This window comes from Adiantum capillus-veneris, chromosome 20 (genome assembly GCF_014529385.1).
Source record: "Adiantum capillus-veneris isolate H3 chromosome 20, ASM1452938v2, whole genome shotgun sequence".
Classification (NCBI taxonomy): domain Eukaryota; kingdom Viridiplantae; phylum Streptophyta; class Polypodiopsida; order Polypodiales; family Pteridaceae; genus Adiantum; species Adiantum capillus-veneris.
The window spans coordinates 35,818,588-35,840,113 of record NC_140950.1 but is presented as its reverse complement, the minus strand read 5'-3'; the positions used below and the strand labels follow the sequence as shown (position 1 = coordinate 35,840,113).

The window sequence follows — 21,526 nt, the reverse complement described above, 5'->3', positions numbered from 1 at the left end:
CGTCTCGCTAGATCTCGCAAAGGTAGAGCAGCTTCATGATTGGGATTTGCCCAAAATAGCATATGATGAGCACTCAGTTTTAGGTTTTTGTTAGACATACAGTTCGCATATAAAGTATTTTCCACGCATTGTCATACTAATGATTCATGCTTTCAAAGGGGTAACGGCTCGCTGTCATTGTTGTCTTGATCGAGGCAGTCGTCGAGGCTTTCGAATTTCTCAAGATTGCAATGACTTTAGCTCCATGTCTCATCCTAGCCTCTTGGGGTGATCCCTTTGAGGTATGGAAGGACACGAGCAACATCGCCATAGGAGTTTTGCTCCAGCTGTAACAGACTTGGACATTCCAAGTCAAGAATCCACCACGACAGCACCAAATAACCACTTCAAGTTCACAGTTTACAATTTTTTCGACATTGGCCCGGCGGAGTTCCGTGCCTCGAGATATTGGCGCCAAAGACTGACGCCCCTTTCGGTATTTGTTTTTGTATTAATATGTGTTCAAAGTACAAGAGTGCGGGCAAGCGCTCATACTCAGACTCTACGTCCAGATGCTCTGAGTTGTGAGAAGCCAACCCAATTATTTAAAGGTTACATGGGATGCCAAAAGCAGAGCCCCCAAAAACTGAAAATCAAAAGCTTTCTAAAAAATAAAGCAGAAGATTTTCCTCTCTCTATCTCACTTAATAAGAACAAAGCAAAGAGGCTTTCTCTCTCTCTCCCCATTGCATGGAGCAAATAAAGCAAAGGCTGCCAAAAACTGCCGCACAAAAGCTGCCAAAAAGTTGTCGTACAGCGCTGCCACGTCAACAGTATGGAATTCCGCAATTTGCGCCACGTTCTGCGTTGACATCCGTAAAGCCTGCCCTGTGTCATTTCTGTAGCCAGCCAGCCACATCACCTTTTAGGGTTTCCTACAGGGGGTGTGTGGATGTGTACTGGCACGCCACGTCACCAGTTTGTGACATACCCCCCTCTTGAAAGCATTGCAATCGCCCTCGATTACGCCTGCAAAACAAACAGAGGCCATAAACCGTCTTAGCAGACACTAACTGTTAGTACCTACGTACTAGGAACACACATCTAGCACATGTACCAATCGACAGTCACATCACACGACATCACAGGACATCACATGACATTCAATATTCATTCGGATCTTAGACCATGATTTATTGGCAATGTAGCTAGCAATCGCATCTAGATCCATTGAGAAATCTCATAGATGCCCGATTGACTAACCCCTATTGCAACCATGTCTATTCGAGATCAATTGGACCAAAATGCTGCAGTCATTTCGTCTATCAGTTCTTGCACTTAAAAACAAGTCAAGAACAAATCAGTTTCATATTCAAGAATTCCATTTCATAAACTTATACAGCTAAATACTGTCAGTTCTCAGTATCCCTGAAGCTCAAAGAGACATCAGTGACTCTAGTATTCTAAAAATCAAGGCATCTGTTGACAAGGAGCGGAGTAACTCCCCTCTTATGCATCCCACTGCACCAGATCTGCGGCCAAGCTGAATTCTGTTCCATTTGGAATAGACCATGCTAAACCAAAAGCTTCAAGGTAAAGTTTCACAATCTGAGGAGTATCTGCTAGGTCCTCCTCCTCCATCCACTTCGCATCCAATGCAGGATAATTCTTGAATTTAACCAAGAACCGCCTTCTTACTTTACCCTTATTCTTTGTGTCCTTATGTGCCAAAATCTGTTCAGGAACAAGGATCTCCTCGTTTTCCTCCACTTCGGGTTGCTCATCGGGCTCCCCATCATCAGGCACATTACCTGTCACGTGACACATCCAACCGTATGTGTCCGTGGACAAGCTACAGCACGACCAAGGTTCAGTCAGTCTAGAATAGGAAGTGATCTCGCACTTTTGTGAGTCTGTTCGCAGACCGTGCATGACCACTCACTTAGATTAGATGCATATCCTCCGGTTGCACACAGCATGATCATAAGCATTCCCATCAGAATTCATCAGGGGAATTTTCCAATGCATTAAACCTATTTTCCCTATTTTTGGATATTTTTCACTTATTATTTTAAGTGACTTTTGTTGGAAAGTAGGTAGGGCAATTTTGCTAAGTTAATATATAAGCAAACCAGAGTTAGCACTTTCTGGCAGAAGAGGCAGCAGGAGCACCTTGCTCAACAGGCAACTTCTCAGCAAGACCAACACCCGTAGCAGCCTAGCGTTTAATCTCCATAGAAGACCAAGTGTTTTTGCATCAGATCAGCCCTGGCGTTTTGTGCACAGCAGATCAACCTCGACGTCATCACGACGCAGCAGATCAGCATAGCGTTTTGCATTTGCAGAACAACCGGCAACAGCAACAGATTTTCAGCCCTAGCGTTTTTGCATCTGCATCATACCACAACGTTTTGCAGATCTCCACGACGGAACCTCAAGAAACACCAGCGTTTCAGTTTTCAGCCCTTAGCACTCGCAGAAGAACCCCCGAACCTCGCAGATCTCACCTTCCCGCAGCAGTTCCTCGCCGCGCGGTCAGATCCCGCGAAGTTTGCAGATTCAGCCCGGAAAACGCAGATTTCAGCTTATGCGTTTTCAACGCGTCGTCGTTGCATCGTCGCCATCGACATCGTCACCGACATAGAGTCAGAATTCAGCAGATAAAGATTTGCAGATTTTAGCCCTTAGAGTTTTCAGATTTCAACCCGTCTCGTCGTCCTCATCATCGTGGACATCGTCGGCAAGTCCAAGCATTGTAGAGATTTGTGCAATCATAAGTAGACCGCTCTCGCCCTAGAGAGTGGGGCCTTCAAAGGAGGGTTTTACAACGTCTCTAGTTCATATTCTCTTCTCTCTCTATCTCTCAGTCTCATACACTTTCACGCACAGTGTCCATCCACTTTGTTTGTGTCAATTGCACTCTCTCATTAAGAACAGAAGGCTCTCCCTTCCATAAGAACAAAACGAACCTTGAGCACAGTTCGGAGCACTCATCTTGAGCAAAGTTCAAACACTCATTCCGCTGCACCTTACATTACCTTTGAAAGGTTTCAAGAGACTCACATGAAATGCATTGTGAATCCTCCAAGCGTCAGGCAGCATCAGTCGAAAGGAGATATCATTGATCTTTTCAGAGATCTGGAAAGGTCCGTAGTATCGCATACTAAGCTTTGGAAAAAGCCTCTCCTTTCCCTTCTTCTTTCTCAGGCGTGCCTTCTCAAAACGTAAGAGCACCCAATCATCCTCCTTCAATTTCAAATCGCGATATGGCGATCCGCTGCCGTTCTTGAGATTTCTGCAAAGCCTCGCGGACTTTGGCAAAAGCCGTATCTAGGTCGCGCGTGTACTCATCAGCTTCAAAAATCTTATCTTTTGTGCTTGGGGGGGGGTGGAACCTTTGCAGCACCTTCAACAATCTCAAATGGCGCCTTTCCCGTCGAAGAGTGAATCCTGTTATTGTATGCAAATTCCACCAAAGGTAGATACTTTTCCCATTGAGTCTTTTAATATGAGATATAAGACTTCAATAAATCTAAAACCATTGATTGGCAATCTCAGATTGCCCGTCAATCTGCGGATGAAAAGATGACAAGAACTGCAACCGCGTGCCAATGTTCTCCCAAATTGCCTTCCAAAACAAACTCGAAAATCTGGGGTCCCTGTCGAAGACAATCCTCTCAGGCATGCCATGTAATCTGAAAATCTGGGCCACAAACAGTCTTGCTAAGTGATCCGGCTTGAGTGTTTTCTTCACTGGAATGAAATGAGCCTACTTGCTGAATCTGTCAATAACAGTCCAGATTCCATCGTGACCACTCTGTGTTCTCGGGAGATCAAAAATGAAATCCATTGCAATACTTTCCCAGGGGCGGGTGGGTATAGGCAAAGGCTGTAACAATCAATGTGCTTTATAACTGTCAAACTTGACCTTTTGGCATACCAAGCAACTGCGCACAAACTCTTCCACATCCTTCTTGAGTCTTGGCCAAAAGAAGTATCTCTCTACCTCGTTCATGGTGGTAGCAATGCCGCGGTGACCCGTAAAAGGTGGACAGTGGCATTCCGTCATAACCTTTTTCCTCAACAGCTGTGTAACGCACAACATGGTTTTTCTCATCAAGTAGCCATCCTGAATGGAATATCCCGCTACTGTCTCCTCATGCCGTATTCGTGTGAAAATGTCTGCAAAATCTGGATCTATGGCATACTGGTCGACCATATCCTCGAAGCTCCTATGATGTATCGCGGAAATAGCCAGAACTAACGGCTTCCAAGACAAAGCATCTGCCATCAAATTCTTTTGTCCCTGAACATGGACAATCTAGAAGTGAAACTATGACAAGATGTTCGCCCACCACATCTGCTTTTCCGAGAGCTGCTTCTGTGATAAGAAGTAGCGCAAACTCTGATGGTATGTAAAGACAGTAAAATCTACTCCAAGTAGGTAGTGCCGCCACTGAGTAAGAGCATGGATAACCGCCAAAAGCTCTTTCTCGTATTCGTGTGAAAATGTCTGCAAAATCTGGATCTATGGCATACTGGTCGACCATATCCTCGAAGCTCCTATGATGTATCGTGGAAATAGCCAGAACTAACGGCTTCCAAGACAAAGCATCTGCCACCAAATTCTTTTGTCCCTGAACATGGACAATCTAGAAGTGAAACTATGACAAGATGTTCGCCCACCACATCTGCTTTTCCGAGAGCTGCTTCTGTGATAAGAAGTAGCGCAAACTCTGATGGTATGTAAAGACAGTAAAATCTACTCCAAGTAGGTAGTGCCGCCACTGAGTAAGAGCATGGATAACCGCCAAAAGCTCTTTCTCATAAATCTGTGCTGTCAATTCCGGCCTTGAGAACAATTGGCTCTCATAAGAAATGGCATGGCCTTCTTGCATTAAGACCGCACCCAGACTACGACCACAAGCATCACAATATACTTCAAATGACTTCTGCAAGTCCGGCAAAGTCAAAACTGGTCCTGCAATCAATTTCTCTTTCAAAGTCTGAAACGCAGTCACCTCTGTGGGTCCCCACGAGAAAGGGACTCCTTTCTGTGTCAAGATATGCAAGGAAGTAACCTCTGCAAACTTTCGAATGAACTGCATGTTGTACGAACACAATCCCAAAAGCTTCTAACTTCATGGGCATTCGTCAAATCGGGCCAATCACGGACAGTCACTATCTTGGCCGGATCCATTTGTACTCCTACTACTGACCCAATGTATCCCAAAAAGTGTTCTATGGTAGGAAAAATTCACTTTTCTTTGCATTAATCACTAACTTGTGATTTCGTAATGCCTGAAAGACCTGAAGCAGATGATCTCTATGTTCTGCCTCATTCTTGGAGAAAACAATGATATTGTCAAAAAAGGTGCCAACAAATAGCTTGTACTCTCGAAAAATCATGTCCATCATCCGATTAAATGTCGCAGGAGCATAGGTTAGGCCAAGAGGCATCACCAAAAACTGAAATAACCCAAAAGTAGTCGGAAAGGCCGTCTTGTAGACGTCTCCCGGCACGATTCGGATCTGATGATATTCACTCTTCAAATCAATCCTGCTAAAACACGAGGATCCCTGTTATCTGTCGAGTATATCATCGATCCTAGGAATCGGAAATCTGTCCTTGATGGTGATTTTGTTGAGAGCTCTATAATCGATGCACATTCTCCAAGATCCGTCTTTCTTCAAGACCAACAACATTGGAGAGCAATACGGTGAAGTACTAGGCTGGACAAGACCCTTTTCCAAGAGGTCTTTCACTTGGTTCATAATCTCTTCGTTCTGTGCTCAGCTCACACGATAAGGTGGCCGGTTCAATGGGGTGCTTCCAAGTATCAGATCAATGGTATGATCTTCAGGACGAGCAGGTGGTAACTCGCCTGGCAGGCCCTCTTGCATGAGAGGGGAGAAAATCTTGGCATTCTTTATCAAGTTCAGACATATTTGTCCTATCCTCATCACTCAACTCTTTCAAAAAGATCGAGTAAACAAACAGACTGGATTTCATTAATTTAGAAATGGCCGAAGCCGATACAATAGGGACAGACTCGCCCTTCAGTTTTATATCGAGTACAATGGTTCTGTCCTTCTCTCTAGTCAATGTCGCTTTCCTTGCCCGATAGTCGACCACGGCGTTGTTCTTGTGGTACCAGGGAATTCCCAAGAGAACGTCACAACCTTCCAAAGGCATTATGTAAAAGTCCTCATGCCCCAAAAACCCCTGACAATGCAACCGAAGTTTGCCAATGACAGGTGTAATGGCTACGTCCCTGCCAGGTGCCGCTAGAAATACCTCCGCAAGTGGTTCCATCCGATCGGGAGTGATCTCGAGCCGCGCCGCCAATTCCGGTGAAATGAAGTTGGCCTTGGCTCCTCCATCAAAGAAGATCAGGGCCTCTTGGTCTTTCACTTTGCCCCAAACTCAGCAAAGTTCTGTACTCTCATCCAACGTGATGGGATCGATACTCACGCAATTTGGAACCAGTCCTGTTTTCATCTTGCCTTTTCTTCCACGTTCCTCAGCTGCTCTCAAACTCTCAAGCCTTTCGTCGTACTTGTCATTCTGTTCTTTCTGTGCCTTTTTAGGGCACTTCGCGGAGATATGTCCAGTTTCCCCGCATCCAAAGCACTTCCCTTCCGTGATGAAGCGAGCTCTCTCCTGAGGAGTAAGCTTGGGTCGTGCATCTTTCTTTTCTGGGTTGCTCTTTCTCTTTCTACTTTCATTTGTCGAAGTCTGTTTGGCTCTTTGTGTCATGATCTCATCGGTGGGGTAGGTCAGACTGCTAGAGTGAATGGCAAAACCCCGTTTCGCATGACTCTCGCAATAAGCGTCCATTGTATCCTTCTTGGTCATCTGAAGATGGTTCCACGCAGTTCGTATATCACGTTCATACTCTCGAGTCAGCCATGAAGAAATAAAAAGCCTCTTGACTTTCAGTCATTTAACTCGCGCAATCTTGCTTAATAGAAGCGTGGACCACCAAGTTCGAGCATTCCTCTTAAAATAAGAGGCAGCTCTCCAAATCTTAGAGTGCTCTGAGTAGCGTCCTCCCGCGAAAGCAATGTCAAACTGTTGTACAAAAGACAAAGCCTTCAAACCATCTCTATAACCAGAAAATGTGTCAAATTTAATTGACTGTCCACCTTGCTTAACTCTTGGATTTTCTTGCTTTTGTCTTCCAGAAAGTCATACTGGTTGGCTCTGTAAAAATTCTTCTTGTTTGCATAAACGTTGTTGTCATCAGAGTCTGAACTGTCTATAGACGAGTCCTTTGTAGAACTGTCACTCACGGGGCGAGATTTAGACTTCTTTGTCTTTCTCTTGCCCTTTCGGAAGCGTGTCTTTTGCTTCGCTTTTTACCTTTTCGATCTTCTTCGCTCCAGTCATATGAGCTAGAAGAACTGTCACAAGAAGAAGAAGAAGAAGAAGAACTAGGTACTCCTTCAAATCGAATACGCTTCTTCTGTTTCTTTGCCTTTTCAAATGTCGACTGACGACCCAAATAACCCTGGAAGTCAGTGCCTTTCTTCTGCTTTTTGCCGTGCTTTTTAGCTTTGTTCTGCGCGTCAAAAAGCTAAGCAATTCGTGCATCAACCACCTCTTCTAATTCCTTCTCTACATATTTCTTGTGAGCAGAAGGTTTCTTGAGAGCGGGTTTTGGAGGTGGTGTTGTGGTTTTCTGCCATTGCGCGTGCACCTCCTGGAAAGAAGTCTTGCTCATATATTTTGCAAATTTCAGGTCCTTCGCAAAATTGAGCATCATCTTTGTTGCATCGCCGATCAATTGACGACGCTCCATCTCTCGACGCTCCGCCTGAGTAGGCCGAGGCGGGCCATACTCCTTGCCGGAATCTTCGTTGTGATCCCTTCTCGCATCTCCAAATGCAGGGGGAGTCGACTGATCCTTGCCTAAAGCCATAGGTGCCGCGAAAAAAAATTGGGATCGTATTTCCCATAGAAGAGAAATCGGTCGTACTCTGATACCACTGTAACAAACTTGGACACTCCAAGTCAAGAATCTACCAAGACAGCACAAAATAACTACTTCAAAACAGTTCACAGTTCACAATTTATTCGACATTGGCCCGTCGGAGTACCGTGCCTAGAGATATTGGCCCCAAAGACTGGCGCCCCTTTTAGTATTTCTTTTTGTATTAATCTGTGTTCAAAGTACAAGAGTGCGGGCAGGCGCTCACACTCAAACTCTGCGTCCAGATGCTCTGAGTTGTGAGAAGCCAGCCCGATTATTTAAAGGTTACATGGAATGCCAAAAGCAAAGCCCCCAAAAACTGAAAATCAAAAGCTTTCTAAAAATAAAGCAGAAGATTTTGCTCTCTCTCTCTCTCTTGCTTAATAAAAATAAAGCAAAGAGGCTTTCTCTCTCTCTCCCAATTGCGTGGAGCAAATAAAGCAAAGGCTGCCAAAAAATGCCGCACAAAAGTGTCGTTTAGCGCTGCCAGGTCAGCAGTACGGAATTCCGCAATTTGCGTCGCATTTTGCATTGACATCCATACAGCTTGCCACGCGTCATTTCTGCAGCCAGCCAGCCACGTCACCTTTTAGGGTTTCCTACACGGTGTGTGTGGATGTACCGGCACGCCACGTCACCAGTTTGTGACACCAGCAACATGGCTATCCAATTGCATTTCTCAATAGAAAGTTAAACAGTGCAAAAAAGAATTACTCGGTGTAAGATAAGAAACTTCTCTCTGTCATTCATTCCTTAAAGCATTGGAAGCATTTTTTGTATGGTAGAGATTTTATTGTTTATATTGATCCTCAAGCCCTCAAGTGGCTCCAGTCTATGCCTAGTGCACATTGGACTGACCACCAGGCAAGGTGTCCTAGTTTTTGAGCAATTTGGTGGTTTGATTGAATATGTTCCTCGTAAAGCTAACTTTTGGTGGTTTGATTGAATATGTTCCTCATAAAGCTGGCCCCGTTGTAGATGCATTAAAAAAAAGTTGGTCAAAGGAGAATGAGTGTGCTTTTTTAAAAAGCGGACTCAGTAGACACTGCTATGGCAGAAACAATCAGAATGTTGACGGCGTACATATTACTAGCCAAAGCGCAATCGATGCAAAAATACTAGAATCGCCTCCTCCACTCTTACTCCTTCCGCTCGTGCTCTTTTTCTCCTCTTTTGTTGGTTTCTCCTCTTGTCTCGCTAGAATGCCCACAACTCCTCGTATTATTGTGGATCCTCACCCTTGCACTCCATAGCAAGCCTCTCCTTTATAAACTCTTCCTTCGCACATCAGCACACCCAAGATCTGGGAGCCTCTTGCTTTGATACCGCTTCAAAATTCTTCATGCAACAAAAGAACATGTGACATCTTCAGAACCAACCAACTCCAACAATGAATTAGGTGATCTTTACGATGGGACAAGTGTTTCTCCCTAAATTAATTTGCCCAAGTTAATTTAACACGTCAAGAAGAAAAACAAAAAACTTCAAAACGCGAAGTTAACAAATGAGCTCAAATTTGGGCATTCACTTGAGATGAATAGCATTGACGAGGAATCGGGGGGGGGGGGGGGGGGGGGGGGGGAGTAGTTGTTTTACGGACGACTTTATGGAGGTTGTATAAATAGCAATGACATGGCGATACAAATGCGATGACATGGCAGGATTGTACAAACATATTGCTTGATGTGGCACGGCTAGATTGACATGCCTAACACGATAGCTTCAAAAGACCCTACATGGCTGCTTTGTGTAGCATGTAGCTTTAACGAGGTAAATTTATTTTAATAGCTACTTTTTGAGTTTCTCCTAGCAGCAAGAGCCCATAAAAGTGAAGCCAGCATGCACGTTCATTTAGACTCTCAGTAGTGGTCGCATTTAGCAGAAAGTAGTTGCGTCATTTGCTTGATCATCAATATACTAAAGAATTATCTACCCTAGAGACCAATGCATCTCAACAAGGTATTTACCCTCTCCTATCTTGTGGGTAATCTCGAGTATTGTGCTTGCAGCTGAGGTTGTGTTTCAAGTCTGTGCGGTCGTCTCCCACCCGTCTTTAACATGCCACAACTAATTTCACAGACCTCAACATTGGTACAAAATAATAGTCAATACAAACAAATAACTAAGCTCACTTTACAATGTTATAGCCTTTTATTGTCACGAGCACACTAATGCAAGCAACAGCCTTACAAGAAGAAAATATGAAGGACAACTATTATGAGCACCTCCATTGTCCGATTGTTAATAAAATGAGCTTGTGGATGTTGAAGAAAGCTTGACCTCTTCTCAAGAACTAACGACTTAATACCTGTCAACAATAGGAAACATTAAAATAACGTACAGGTAGACACTTCATGCAATTACATAAGCATGCTTGCTCAAGAAACAAAAATACAACAAGATAAAAACCATAGGATACTACCCTCATCATTGAGTTGACATCTCTAGAAATAAAATATCATCGGCACTACCTCCTCCGCGATACTAGTAATCAACGAAGAATAGAAGTTGCTTGGGGGGTGACTGTGGCCTTACAAGGAATCAACATGCAAAACTTGCTGAAACGGTCAACAATTGTCTAACATTGAGTGTTCCTTGAATGCAAACTAGGTGGAAGGTTAGTCACAAAATCCATAGAAATATCTTGAAAAGGTCCATCAAGAATAGGCAGCCGAAGCAAGAGGCCTTGCTGCTTAGCCCGAGGAGCTTTTACCTTTTGACAAATGGTGCACTGTGTGACATAACGAAACACAACCTTTCACATTTTAGGCCAATAAAAGAATCTTTCCATTTTTTCCAGAGTCGTGTTCGTTCTCTTGTGCCCACCCGTTGTCGTGCCGTGGCACGTGCATAATGTGAAAATAAAAATATCTACCTCACTCTTTATGTTTTTAATGTGTGGGACCAAATGCTACAATGTACATAGTGTGCTATATGCGAGAACGGATGCCATGGTTGCAGGCGTGTACATACCTTGCCGGGCAGGCGAGGCCGGGAACGTGATGCCATGGCATGTTTTAACACATTAAAGAATGCCTATTTTGCTTTAGGAATGTACAAATGTCAAGTGTTTCAAAGTGGCACCCTCGTTTTTCCTAGAAAGTTCAATGCGGGTGATCTTAGTCAAAAATAGCAGGTTTCGTGCGCGGGCGTAAAAGATGTGTCCAAAGTGCTTACTAAGTGGAAAAATGAGGTTCAACATGAAATTTGAGCCCAATGGAATTTTTCCCAACTCGTTTGGGCATTTTACGGACAAAAAGGGGCATTTTTGGCCAAAAAATGGTCAAAAATAGCTCAAAATGCCACATCGACGACAGTGCCGTCGTTGCCTTAGTAGAGAGGGAAGTTTTAGAGCCAAGAATAAGCTCATTTGGGCATATAAGCAAGGAGATACATCCATTCCATTACAGGGTGCTAGTGCAGTCCCGTGCTGCTTCCACTACAGGGTTGAGGCTGTGAGGCCTCCAATTAGGGTTTCCCCTCCTGAAATAACTACTTGGGATTCTCCAATGAAGTACTGAAGCTTCCATGAAATGGTCACGACGAGAAATCGAAACGTCATTTTAGGGTTTTTTAATAGGTCGAATGAGCACTGCATCTGTGCAATTGGAAGCGACGCTACACTTAATCTTCAAACACACAAGAGTTTCGAGTTAGTATAGGTTCTTTTTGAAAGTGGAGCTTGCATGGCTGGAGTTTTGTTCTATTTGAGTGTGTTTTTGGCTTCAAATCATCAACGCCTTGCTTGATTTTTCTACGAATCCTCACAGCGAGAGGCACTGAAACCGGCCTGTTTAATCCAAAAAGGGTGGTAGACCTTAGACTTAAACCTTATTTGCTTTCACCCATTTAATTTGTCGCCCACTTTACCTGTACTTTCAAGACACAACAAAGGGGAAAGGGATACAGGCTGCTAGATTGTACGTGTATGAGAAGACCGGCACCAGACTGGCCCCTAAATTAGGCGCCCCTTTCGGTATTTCTTTATTCTTTAACAGAGGGAATAAAAGTTGTGGTTCCCTACTAGCTGCCCCGTATAATCTTGGCTGAATTTCAACTAATCTGGCCAGATTTCGGTAACATAATTGTACTAGGACCCTTCACAGTCAGTATTCCCACGCATTGGATGACTTTCCCGACGCATATGGACACTTTGCAAAACCTGGCGAGAATCTGCAACACGCTGAATTCTCTGTTTTCTGCCCCAATAATGCGTCAGATCACCTGTACAACGGTCCCCTTGCGTCCCCGAACGTCCTGGGGGTATTAGGGTCCGTTTAGGGCCAAAACCCTAAACCTGCAAAAATACACAGCAGGCTGTAATTCACTGTTTCGGGCTCCGTTTTGAGTGCCGGTCGCATCCGTAGCAAGTCCTCGAGCTCCCGCACCTGTAGGGCTACTTGCCCTTTGAATCGGACGAGATTTCGCACGTGAAACCTCTCCGAATCACCTGTACCTGCGGGGGATTAGCCGCTAGCTAATCCAGTACCTGTGCAAGAGGCTCTTGCCTCGGCAATCACGCATGAACCCACACAACTGTGCATTGGTCAATTGAAAAGCCCACTAGAGGGGCATAACATACTGCCATAGGGGAGAGAGAGAGAGCAGTGCGTAGCGTGCAAGGCATCACTCCTGGCACTGCACTGTACATAAGAGGGAAAGGAAGCAATGAGCCTCCCGTCTCTAAAATCAACGCCACTTCTTCCTGCATGAGGAAAGTGCACAGAAATGTGCCACTTGGCACATTTACAGGCCATTTCCCGTTTCGGTGTTGCCGCCTAAAAATCTCCCGACCGGTTGCCCAGTTGCCTTCACGGTAGAGTAATAAAATGTTCCCCTTGTCATTCCGAAGGTAATGACGCGAACACATTTTCAAGTCCCAAAATAGCAGTTCCCTAAATTTTAGGAGATGCTGCCATTTTATCTTTCTAGGTCATCCGACCTCTTTGTACACTGCAGCCACACCAAGAACTGAAATGTAGCCTCTGTAGCAAAGGATTCCACTTTGGCTAGTCAATGACCCCACTTTGGCTAACCATAGTCCTTGTCCAACCTTAGTGCTCTCTTGCCCTCAGGCTTGGACTCCCTCTGAACAGTTCCACACTAGCTATGCAATGCAAGGCGGTTAGATTTCCCGAGAGGTGTTTCCAAAAAGTGAAAATGAATAAATAATAAGAAAGAAATCAACAAAAAGGATAGATAGTAGTCACACGCTGGTGACATACCCCCCCTTAAAATCTCAAACGTCCTCATTTGCATCTATGTCGTACATGCTCACAGTCAACACTGATGTATTCAACACCTGTCGACACATGTACGACACATACATGCTCATTGTCAACCCTGGTGTATTCAACACCTCGTCGACACATGTATTGCCTGCATGTGAACCCTGTCCCAATGACATAGTGGGAGCTTCGCACTGTGCCATTGCTTTGAGTCATTAACTTTCCAATGACAAAATGGTAGCTACGCATTTTGCCACTGTCTTTTAGTACACGTTGGATCCAGTAACACTTTCGAGCATACCCAAACCGACAGTTTAAGAATGCAATTACACATGTACCCTTTAATAGAAGCAATTACTATATCCTTGACAAACTGACAAGAAATACTCACTTCTATAGCACTAAGCACACTTTTGGACTTTCCATAAGAGCAATTGCCAAACTGACAATCTGCACAGCTCTAACATTCATGTAACATGTACTTGATTTGAGCTCACTTTAAATACCATGTACATCATTTCTTTCAAAAGCCATTGTCACACTGACGATCCATGTAGCTTTGAAACTCAAGGGGTCAAGGTAGGTTGCAAATCGAAGGCTTCAAGGTAAAGTGATAACACAGTCGGTGACTCTGCAAGTTCACCTTCTTCCATCCACTTAGCATCCATTGGTGGATAGTTTCTCAACTTCACCAAGTAACGCCTAGCAACCTTGCCTTTCACTTTTCTTTCTTTATGTGCCAAAATCTGTTCCGGGACCAAGATCTCGTCAAGTTCCTGGACTTCCGGGTGATCTTCAGCTGGCATATCCTCTGGCACATCACCCACATAGGGTCTGAGAAGACTCACATGAAACGCATTGTGAATCTTCCAACTCTCAAGCAATTTCAGCCTATATGCAACATCATTGATTATGTCGCATACTTGAAAAGGCCCATAGTAACGCATGTTGAGCTTTGGAAACAGTCTTTCCTTGCCCTTCATCTTCTTTAACCTTGCCTTTTCAAAGCGTAGAAGCACCCAATCACCAAGTGAAAACACCACTTCATGACGGTGACGATTAGCTGCTTTCTTTTGCTTTGCCTGAGTCTTTTCTAAGGCCACTTTGACCTTCTTGTACATTTCATCCATGTCCTGAACATACTTGTCTGCTTCAAATATCTTGTCCTTTGTATGCAGTATGGGAGGAACTTTCTTGCCACCTTCAACTATCTCAAAAGGTGCCTTGCCAGTTGATGAATGCATTGTATTATTGTATGCATACTCCACCAATGGCAAATACTGCTCCCACTTTCCTTTATGCTCTGACACGTAGCACTTCAGCAGATCTAGGATAGTAGAATTTGCCTCTTCTGACTGCCCATCTGTTTGAGGATGAAATGACGAAGAGAATTTGAGCGTTTTGTGCCCATATTCTCAAACAAGCCTCTCCAGAACAAACTTGTCATGCGTGGATCGCGGTCGCTAACAATCGATTGTGGCATGCCATGATATTTGAAAATATTGCTCATAAACAAGCGTGCCATCTGATCTCACTTTATCTTCTTCCTGACAGGAATAAAATGAGCCTCCTTGTGAATCTGCAAATGATGGTCCAAATACCATCGTTTCATGTCTGCGTTCTCGGAAGATCAAAGATAAAATCCATAGCAATACTTTCCCATGGTTTATCTGGAATAGGTAGTGGTTGCAATAACCCTGGTGCCTTTTGCCTGTCAAACTTGACCTTCTGGCATATTAGGCATTCTCGCACAAAGGCATCCACATCTCTTCTCAATGTAGGCCAGTAGAAGAATGTCTCAACGGCTTTAACTGTAGCATCGATACCATGATGCCGTGCATACGGTGGGACATGACTCTCTTCCATAACTTCCCGTTGCAATGGCTTTGTGACACACAATCTGCCATGCATCATCATGAATCCATCTTTGAGAAGATAGTGTTCATGACGTTGTCCATCCATTAGCTACTCGAAGACCCTTGCAAAATTGTCATCATTTGGATACTGTTCCCTCATATCATCAAGTTCATGATGATAAGGAATTGACACAGCTGAAATTTGTGGCTTCCTTGACAAGGCATCAGCCACAACATTCTTCTTGCCTTCCACATGCACAATCTGAAAATGGAACATGGACAAGATATTTGCCCATCGCATATGCTTCTCAGATAACTTTGCCTATGTCAAGAAGTATCGCAAGGTCTGATGATCCGTTTGGACAACGAAATCTGCACCTAGCAGGTAGTGTTTCCAACTTAAGAGCGCATGAATGACCGCCTGCAGTTCTTTTTCATAGACTTGCATAGTCTTTTCTGGCCCTTGTAAGATTCTACTCTCATAGGCTACTACCCTGTCATCTTGCATTAGCACTGCACCAATGCTACTACCACAGGCGTCACACTGGACCACAAATGACTTCCTAAGATCTGGCAACACAATGACTGGATCTAAAGTCATCTTTTCCTTTAAGAGATTAAAAGCTGAAATCTCTTTTTGTGTCTATCTAAAGGTGACTGCCTTCTTTTGAAGAGCATGTAAAGGTGAAGCAATCTCAACGAAATTTCGGATAAACCTTCTGTAATAGGAGCACCGTCCCAAGAAGCTTCGGACATCGTGCACCGTCTTCAAATCTGGCCATGACTTGACCGCTTCAACTTTTGCAGGATCCATTCTGACACCATCCTTTGAGACAGCACAGGTTGTGGGGACTGCATGTTCTGCGTCAAGTGTACAGGTGTTTCCATTGACTCTGCAGTATGAATCACCTGTGCTTGAGCCTTAACAGGCTTCTGAATATGATCCAGTGACCCAACTTGCTAAGACGGAAGAGGAGGTTGCAGAAAGTCTAAAAACCTCGGGTTCTGCATTACTTGTGTGAACATAGCCACAGCAGTAGCCAACTGGGTTTTGAATATATCATCATCCGTCTATGGTGGTCTTGAAGACTCACCCACTTCATGTGTCTGTTGACCCTGTGAGGAGGAAACCTCTTCAGTCACATCATCTGGTCTGTCACCCATAATTGCAATTCCCTATGTCTGGTCTATGATCCCCTGTGTCTTCAAGCCCAAACTGACCAAGGCTCACTTCTATAGGAAAAAGTGATTTAGTCCCAGCGATGGAACCATGAAACAGGCCTGTTTAATCCAAAAAGGGCGGTAGACCTTAGACTTAAACCTTATTTGCTTTCACCCATTTAATTTGTCGCCCACTTTACCTGTACTTTCAAGACACAACAAAGGGGAAAGGGATACAGGCTGCTAGATTGCACCTGTATGAGAAGACCGACACAAGACTGGCCCCTAAATTAGGCGCCCCTTTCGGTATTTCTTTATTCTTTAACAGAGGGAATAAAAGTTGTGGTTCCCTACAAGCTGCCCCGTACAATCTTGGCTGAATTTCAACTGTTCTGGCCTGATTTCGGTAGCATAACTGTACTAGGACCCTTCACAGTCAGTATTCCCACGCATTGGATGACTTTCTCGACGCATACGGACACATTGCAAAACCTGGCGAGAATCTGCAGCACGTTGAATTCTCTGTTTTTTGTCCCGAAAATGCGCCACATCACCTATACAGTGGTCCCCTCGCGTCCCTGAACCTCTTGGGGCTATTAGGGTTCGTTTAGGGCCAAAATCCTAAACCTACAAAAATACACAGCAAGCTGTAATTCACTGTTTCGGGCTCCGTTTTGCGTGCCGGTCGCATCCGTCGCAAGTCCTCGAGCTCCCGCACTTGTAGGGCTACTTGCCCTTTGAATCGGACGAGATTTCGCACGTGAAACCTCTCCGAATCACCTGTACCTGCAGGGGATTAGCCGCTAGCTAATCCAGTACCTGTGCAAGAGGCTCTTGCCTCGGCAATCGGGCATGAACCGACACAACTATACATTGGTCAATTGAAAAGCCCACTAGAGGGGCATAACATACTGCCATAGGGGAGAGAGAGAGCAGTGCGTAGCGTGCAGGGCATCACTCCTGGCACCGCACTGTACATAAGAGGGAAAGGAAGCACTCCATAGCTCTCAACCTGTGACAAAAGCTTGCAAATGAGCCTCTCTTCTCTAAAATCAGCGCCACTTCTTCCTGCATGAGGAAAGTGCACAGAAATGTGCCACTTGGCACATTTACAGGCCATTTCCCGTTTTGGGGTTGCCGAATAAAAATCTCCCGACCGGTTGCCCAATTGCCTTCACGTCAGAGTAATAAAATGTTCCCCTTGTCATTCCGAAGGTAATGACGCGAACACATTTTCAGGTTCCAAAATAGCAGGTCCCTAAATTTTAGGAGATGCTGCCATTTTATCTTTCTAGGTCATCCGACCCTCTTTGTACACTGCAGCCACACCAAGAACTGAAATGTAGCCTCTGTAGCAAAGGATTCCACTTTGGCTAGTCAATGACTCCACTTTGGCTAACCATAGTCCTTGTCCAACCTTAGTGCTCTCTTGCCCTCAGGCCTGGACTCCCTCTGAACAGTTCCACACTAGCTATGCAATGCAAGGCAGTTAGATTTCCCGAGGGGTGTTTCCAAAAAGTGAAAATGAATAAATAATAAGAAAGAAATCAACAAAAAGGATAGATAGTAGTCACACGCTGGTGACAAGCACGGTGCTTTCCTAGTCACATTGCGCACTTCTTGACACATTTTTGGTGAACCCGACGTAAAGTAGGCTAGGGTGAGGGTTCAAAAGCTTCATTAAAGGTATCAAAAGAAAGGTTTAAAGCTATGGAGCAACAAGAGCAACAGGAGGTTTGGTTTGATCCAGTCACAATGCACATGTTTCAAGCTTTTGCGGTGTTTATGCAACAACAGCAAGCTGCAGAAAGGAGGGAGCTTTCCTCAACCAAAGCGCTTCAATCTGTGCTGAAGAAAATGGCCCAATTTAAAGGTAAAGATGTAACAAAGTATCTTTGTGGATATCTAAAGGAGATGGAGCTACATCGAGTGCCCGAAGCAGAGATGATGCAAAGTTTTGAACTAGGTGTGGTTCCCGAGATCAGAGAGCATGTAAGGGGAATAAGAAATGAGCATGGGACAACTTGGGAAGCATTTAAATTAGCCTTGAAAGAAGAGTATTTCATGGAAGACTCCGAAAGAGTGACAAAGAGGACTTTTTTAGAGTGGGTGGTTAGGCCAAGAGAGAGACTTTCACCTACCGAACTGTTAAGGGAATTTGAACACCGCTATGATCAGCTTTCAAGGACTGAAAGGCTACCCTAAACTCAGAGAAGACAAAGCTATTTTTGCAGACTGCAGGTAAAGAGATTCAAGAGAAGTTAGAGCTACTACTTGAGGATAAGGATGCGGAACAGGGCTTAAAGACCGATTGGAATGAAGTTGAAGATGCAATTTCACTACTAGCCAAGCGACAATGACGGAGAGACAAGATAATAATTAACCCTACTCAACCCACAAGCACTCGTGAAAGTCCCATAAGCCTATTAATGTGGTTCCAAAGAGTGACAAGTCCATTCTAGATGATATTGTCAAGGGAATGCAAGAGCTAAAGTTAAAGCTTACAAGGCTAGAAGAGAAGAGGCAACCATCAAGTCAACCTACAGGGCAATGACCTCAAAGCAGAGAAGGCTTTGTAAATAGATGCATATGGTGTGATAGTACTGACCATGCGAGGAGGGATTGTGAAAGTTTCAAAGATGCTTTGATGAAAGAGCTTGTTTTCTTTTAAGATGGCAAGATTCACTTAAGTGAGACGGGTAAGCTCTTTGGAACAAATTTTGGCAAAGGTGGGATGAAGAAGCTAGTTGAGGACATGGCTACTAGCCAGCCCATCTCGATGGTTGAGGCAGTCGCCTATGGGTTAAAGGTGGATCCTATTTAAAAAAAAGGATCATTCACCGTTGGAGAAGAGGAATCTGATGGTATTGGAGAGCTATGGCCATGCGCTATAGAATCTGCTATGAAGGGTAAAATGACTACAAAGGTTTTACATGAAGCTAGAGACTGCATTCGGCTAGAAACAGGTTGGAATGACCCTATGGACTCTTTGTCAGTACATGCATACATTGCCAAATGTCAAGCCAATGAGGCCATTGTCGAAGAGAAACGTAGGCGTGAGAATGGGGATGAAGGGCCTTCAAAACGGGCGACGAGGAGTGGAGGCAGAAATGACAAAGTGCCTCCTAGATCACCTTCTCCGCAATAGATGCCTGTCTCCAAAGTGCCTATGCAAGAAGCCTCTAAAGAAAAGAAGAAGGATGCAACAAAAGCTAAAGCAAAGGATCCGGCCTACAAACTTCAATCTGATATAGAGACAGCAACTGATCTCAAAAAGGTTTTGGAAGAGAGGATTTTGAACAGTAAGGTGGAACTTACCTTGGGGAGGTCCTTGGAATAGCAAAGAGGGAGTTTCATGAAGAAATAATTGATATCATAAAGAGGAAGTGGCAGTCTCTTATTGAATCTATCCATGTACAAGGTGAAGAAGAGACTTTAAATGCACAAGGAGTACATGTCTATGGTGAGCAAGGTTATCAAACTATTGTTGGATGCTACAAGTCTAGGGGAGGAGTAAAACACATTCGCTTCTTGGATGATGAAAATGAAGTCGAGACCACTCACAAGAGTTACTACTTGAAGAGTCACTGGGCAAGAGCAACTACTGAGACCTTGGTAAAGGTGGGAGACTTAGAAGAGCCATACATTGCGTTGATAGATCATGGGTCAGAAATTAACCTCATGTCGTCACATAGCTGAGAGGCTCGCTGCTGCTGCCTGCACACCCCTCCCCCACCATTGCCCGCGCGTAGCCCCTTCGCCCATCCTCTTGCGCGCAGCCCCCCTGCGCGCTCTGCACTACGCGCTGCCACACCCGCTGCCCGTCGCCAGCGCCACTCGCTGCCCATCGCCTTGCCCGATGCCCGTCGCCAGCCCCACCCGCTGCCTGCCCGTCCCCCACCGCCCTGACCGCCAACCGGCCCACTGCCCCGCCCGCTTGCACATTGCCGTTAGCCCATTGCCCTACCCGCCTGCACTTTACCGTTAGCCACTCCTGCTTGTCGGGCCTCGCCAACACCCTTGATGTGCTCGGTCCAGCAAGAGTTTTCCCCTTCATCACCGCTTCTCCGCCCTTTCTTCATAGCAGCAGACACAGATGGAGGCTCAAGCTCCACCACAGAGGAACTCCAATGAAGTCCCCTCGCCTGACCTCGCTGAGCCCACCATTCGACTTGCTCTATCACCGACAAAGCAAGCGAGCCTGGCCACAGAGGTGGAACGCCTACAGGCGACCTCCGTCATCTACAAGATTCTCGACACCAGACCCAGCAGAGGAGAGTTGCGTGATCTTCTCCAGGCCCGCCTTCTCGCAGAGATGGGCAAGATCTTGGACGTTCAGTTCCTTGGACGTAGCTACTATCAGATAGAGTTTGAGACCTCCGAGATTGCGTCCAAGTTCATCACGATGAGCCCCTTGACCATCCGAGCAGTTCGAGCCCCCTTTTGACAGTGGAGACATGGATTTGACTCAGCTTCAAATATTCTGGTAGAGGAGGCAGACCTTCCCATCTTTCTTTCCTGGTTTGAGGAGGGAGTACTTACCACTTTTGTTCACGATAGGCTCAGAGATTGGGACTGTCCTGGAGACACCTCGCACGACAGCCTCAGTTGCTGCCTAGGCGGCCGGCATTCCCTCAGTACGTGTTCTGGTTAGGGACACCCACACTCTCCCGAAGGTTATTCTACTTCCTCGGGTGAGTGGGGGTTGGTTCGGACAGAGCGTGGAGCATTCGGACCTCCCGAATCAGTGTTTCATTTGTCGACAGATGGGCCATCTTGTGAAGGCCTATCCACGGAGGAGACCCTGACCTACACCACAAGCCCAGCCCCAGCCCTCAAGGGCTAGCCAGTAGCAGCAGGCAGAGTCACAGAGTACGCAAGCAGAGCCACCCTCCGAGCCTGGGGCTCAGGCAGAGGAGGGCTGGCAGCAGGTTTGTGGTCGACGTCGGTAGGGGCCTCCACGTCAGCCTAGCACTCTGAGTGGTCCTCAGGCTCCTGACCAGCAACAGTGGGTTCCCACAGGGAACCAATTCGACCCTCTTCAACAGGACGAGGTCCCTTCTCCCACCTCACCCTCGATAGCCCCTCCTCCCCCCGAGTTCCCCCCCTCTTCCGGCCCCCTCCTTCTCCCTCTGCCTATCCAGCTCACCCTCCTACCTTTGTCGATCCCCCTCGCCCCCCTCCCCCCCTTCTCCCCCTGCTCCTTCACCTCCTCCCGCTCCAGTCTCGCAACCGTCCCAAGGGGTCGGGCCCTCCTCGACTGCTAGGAGATCTCTTGGCAGCGCCTTTGCCACGAGTCACTTAGCGAGAGAGGGACAGCCTTTCT

General features: G+C 45.6%; 1 protein-coding gene across 1 annotated transcript in view; it reads right to left on the bottom strand.

The window, feature by feature from the left end:
- EMB2421 (FAD/NAD(P)-binding oxidoreductase family protein) overlaps positions 1-21,526 on the bottom strand; it is a 120,917-nt gene that overhangs the window by 24,029 nt on the left and 75,362 nt on the right. The window contains exon 2 of the mRNA XM_086492336.1: positions 10,181-10,263. Coding sequence (XP_086348462.1) covers positions 10,181-10,263 — 83 coding nt within the window. The remainder of the gene's footprint in view (positions 1-10,180; positions 10,264-21,526) is intronic.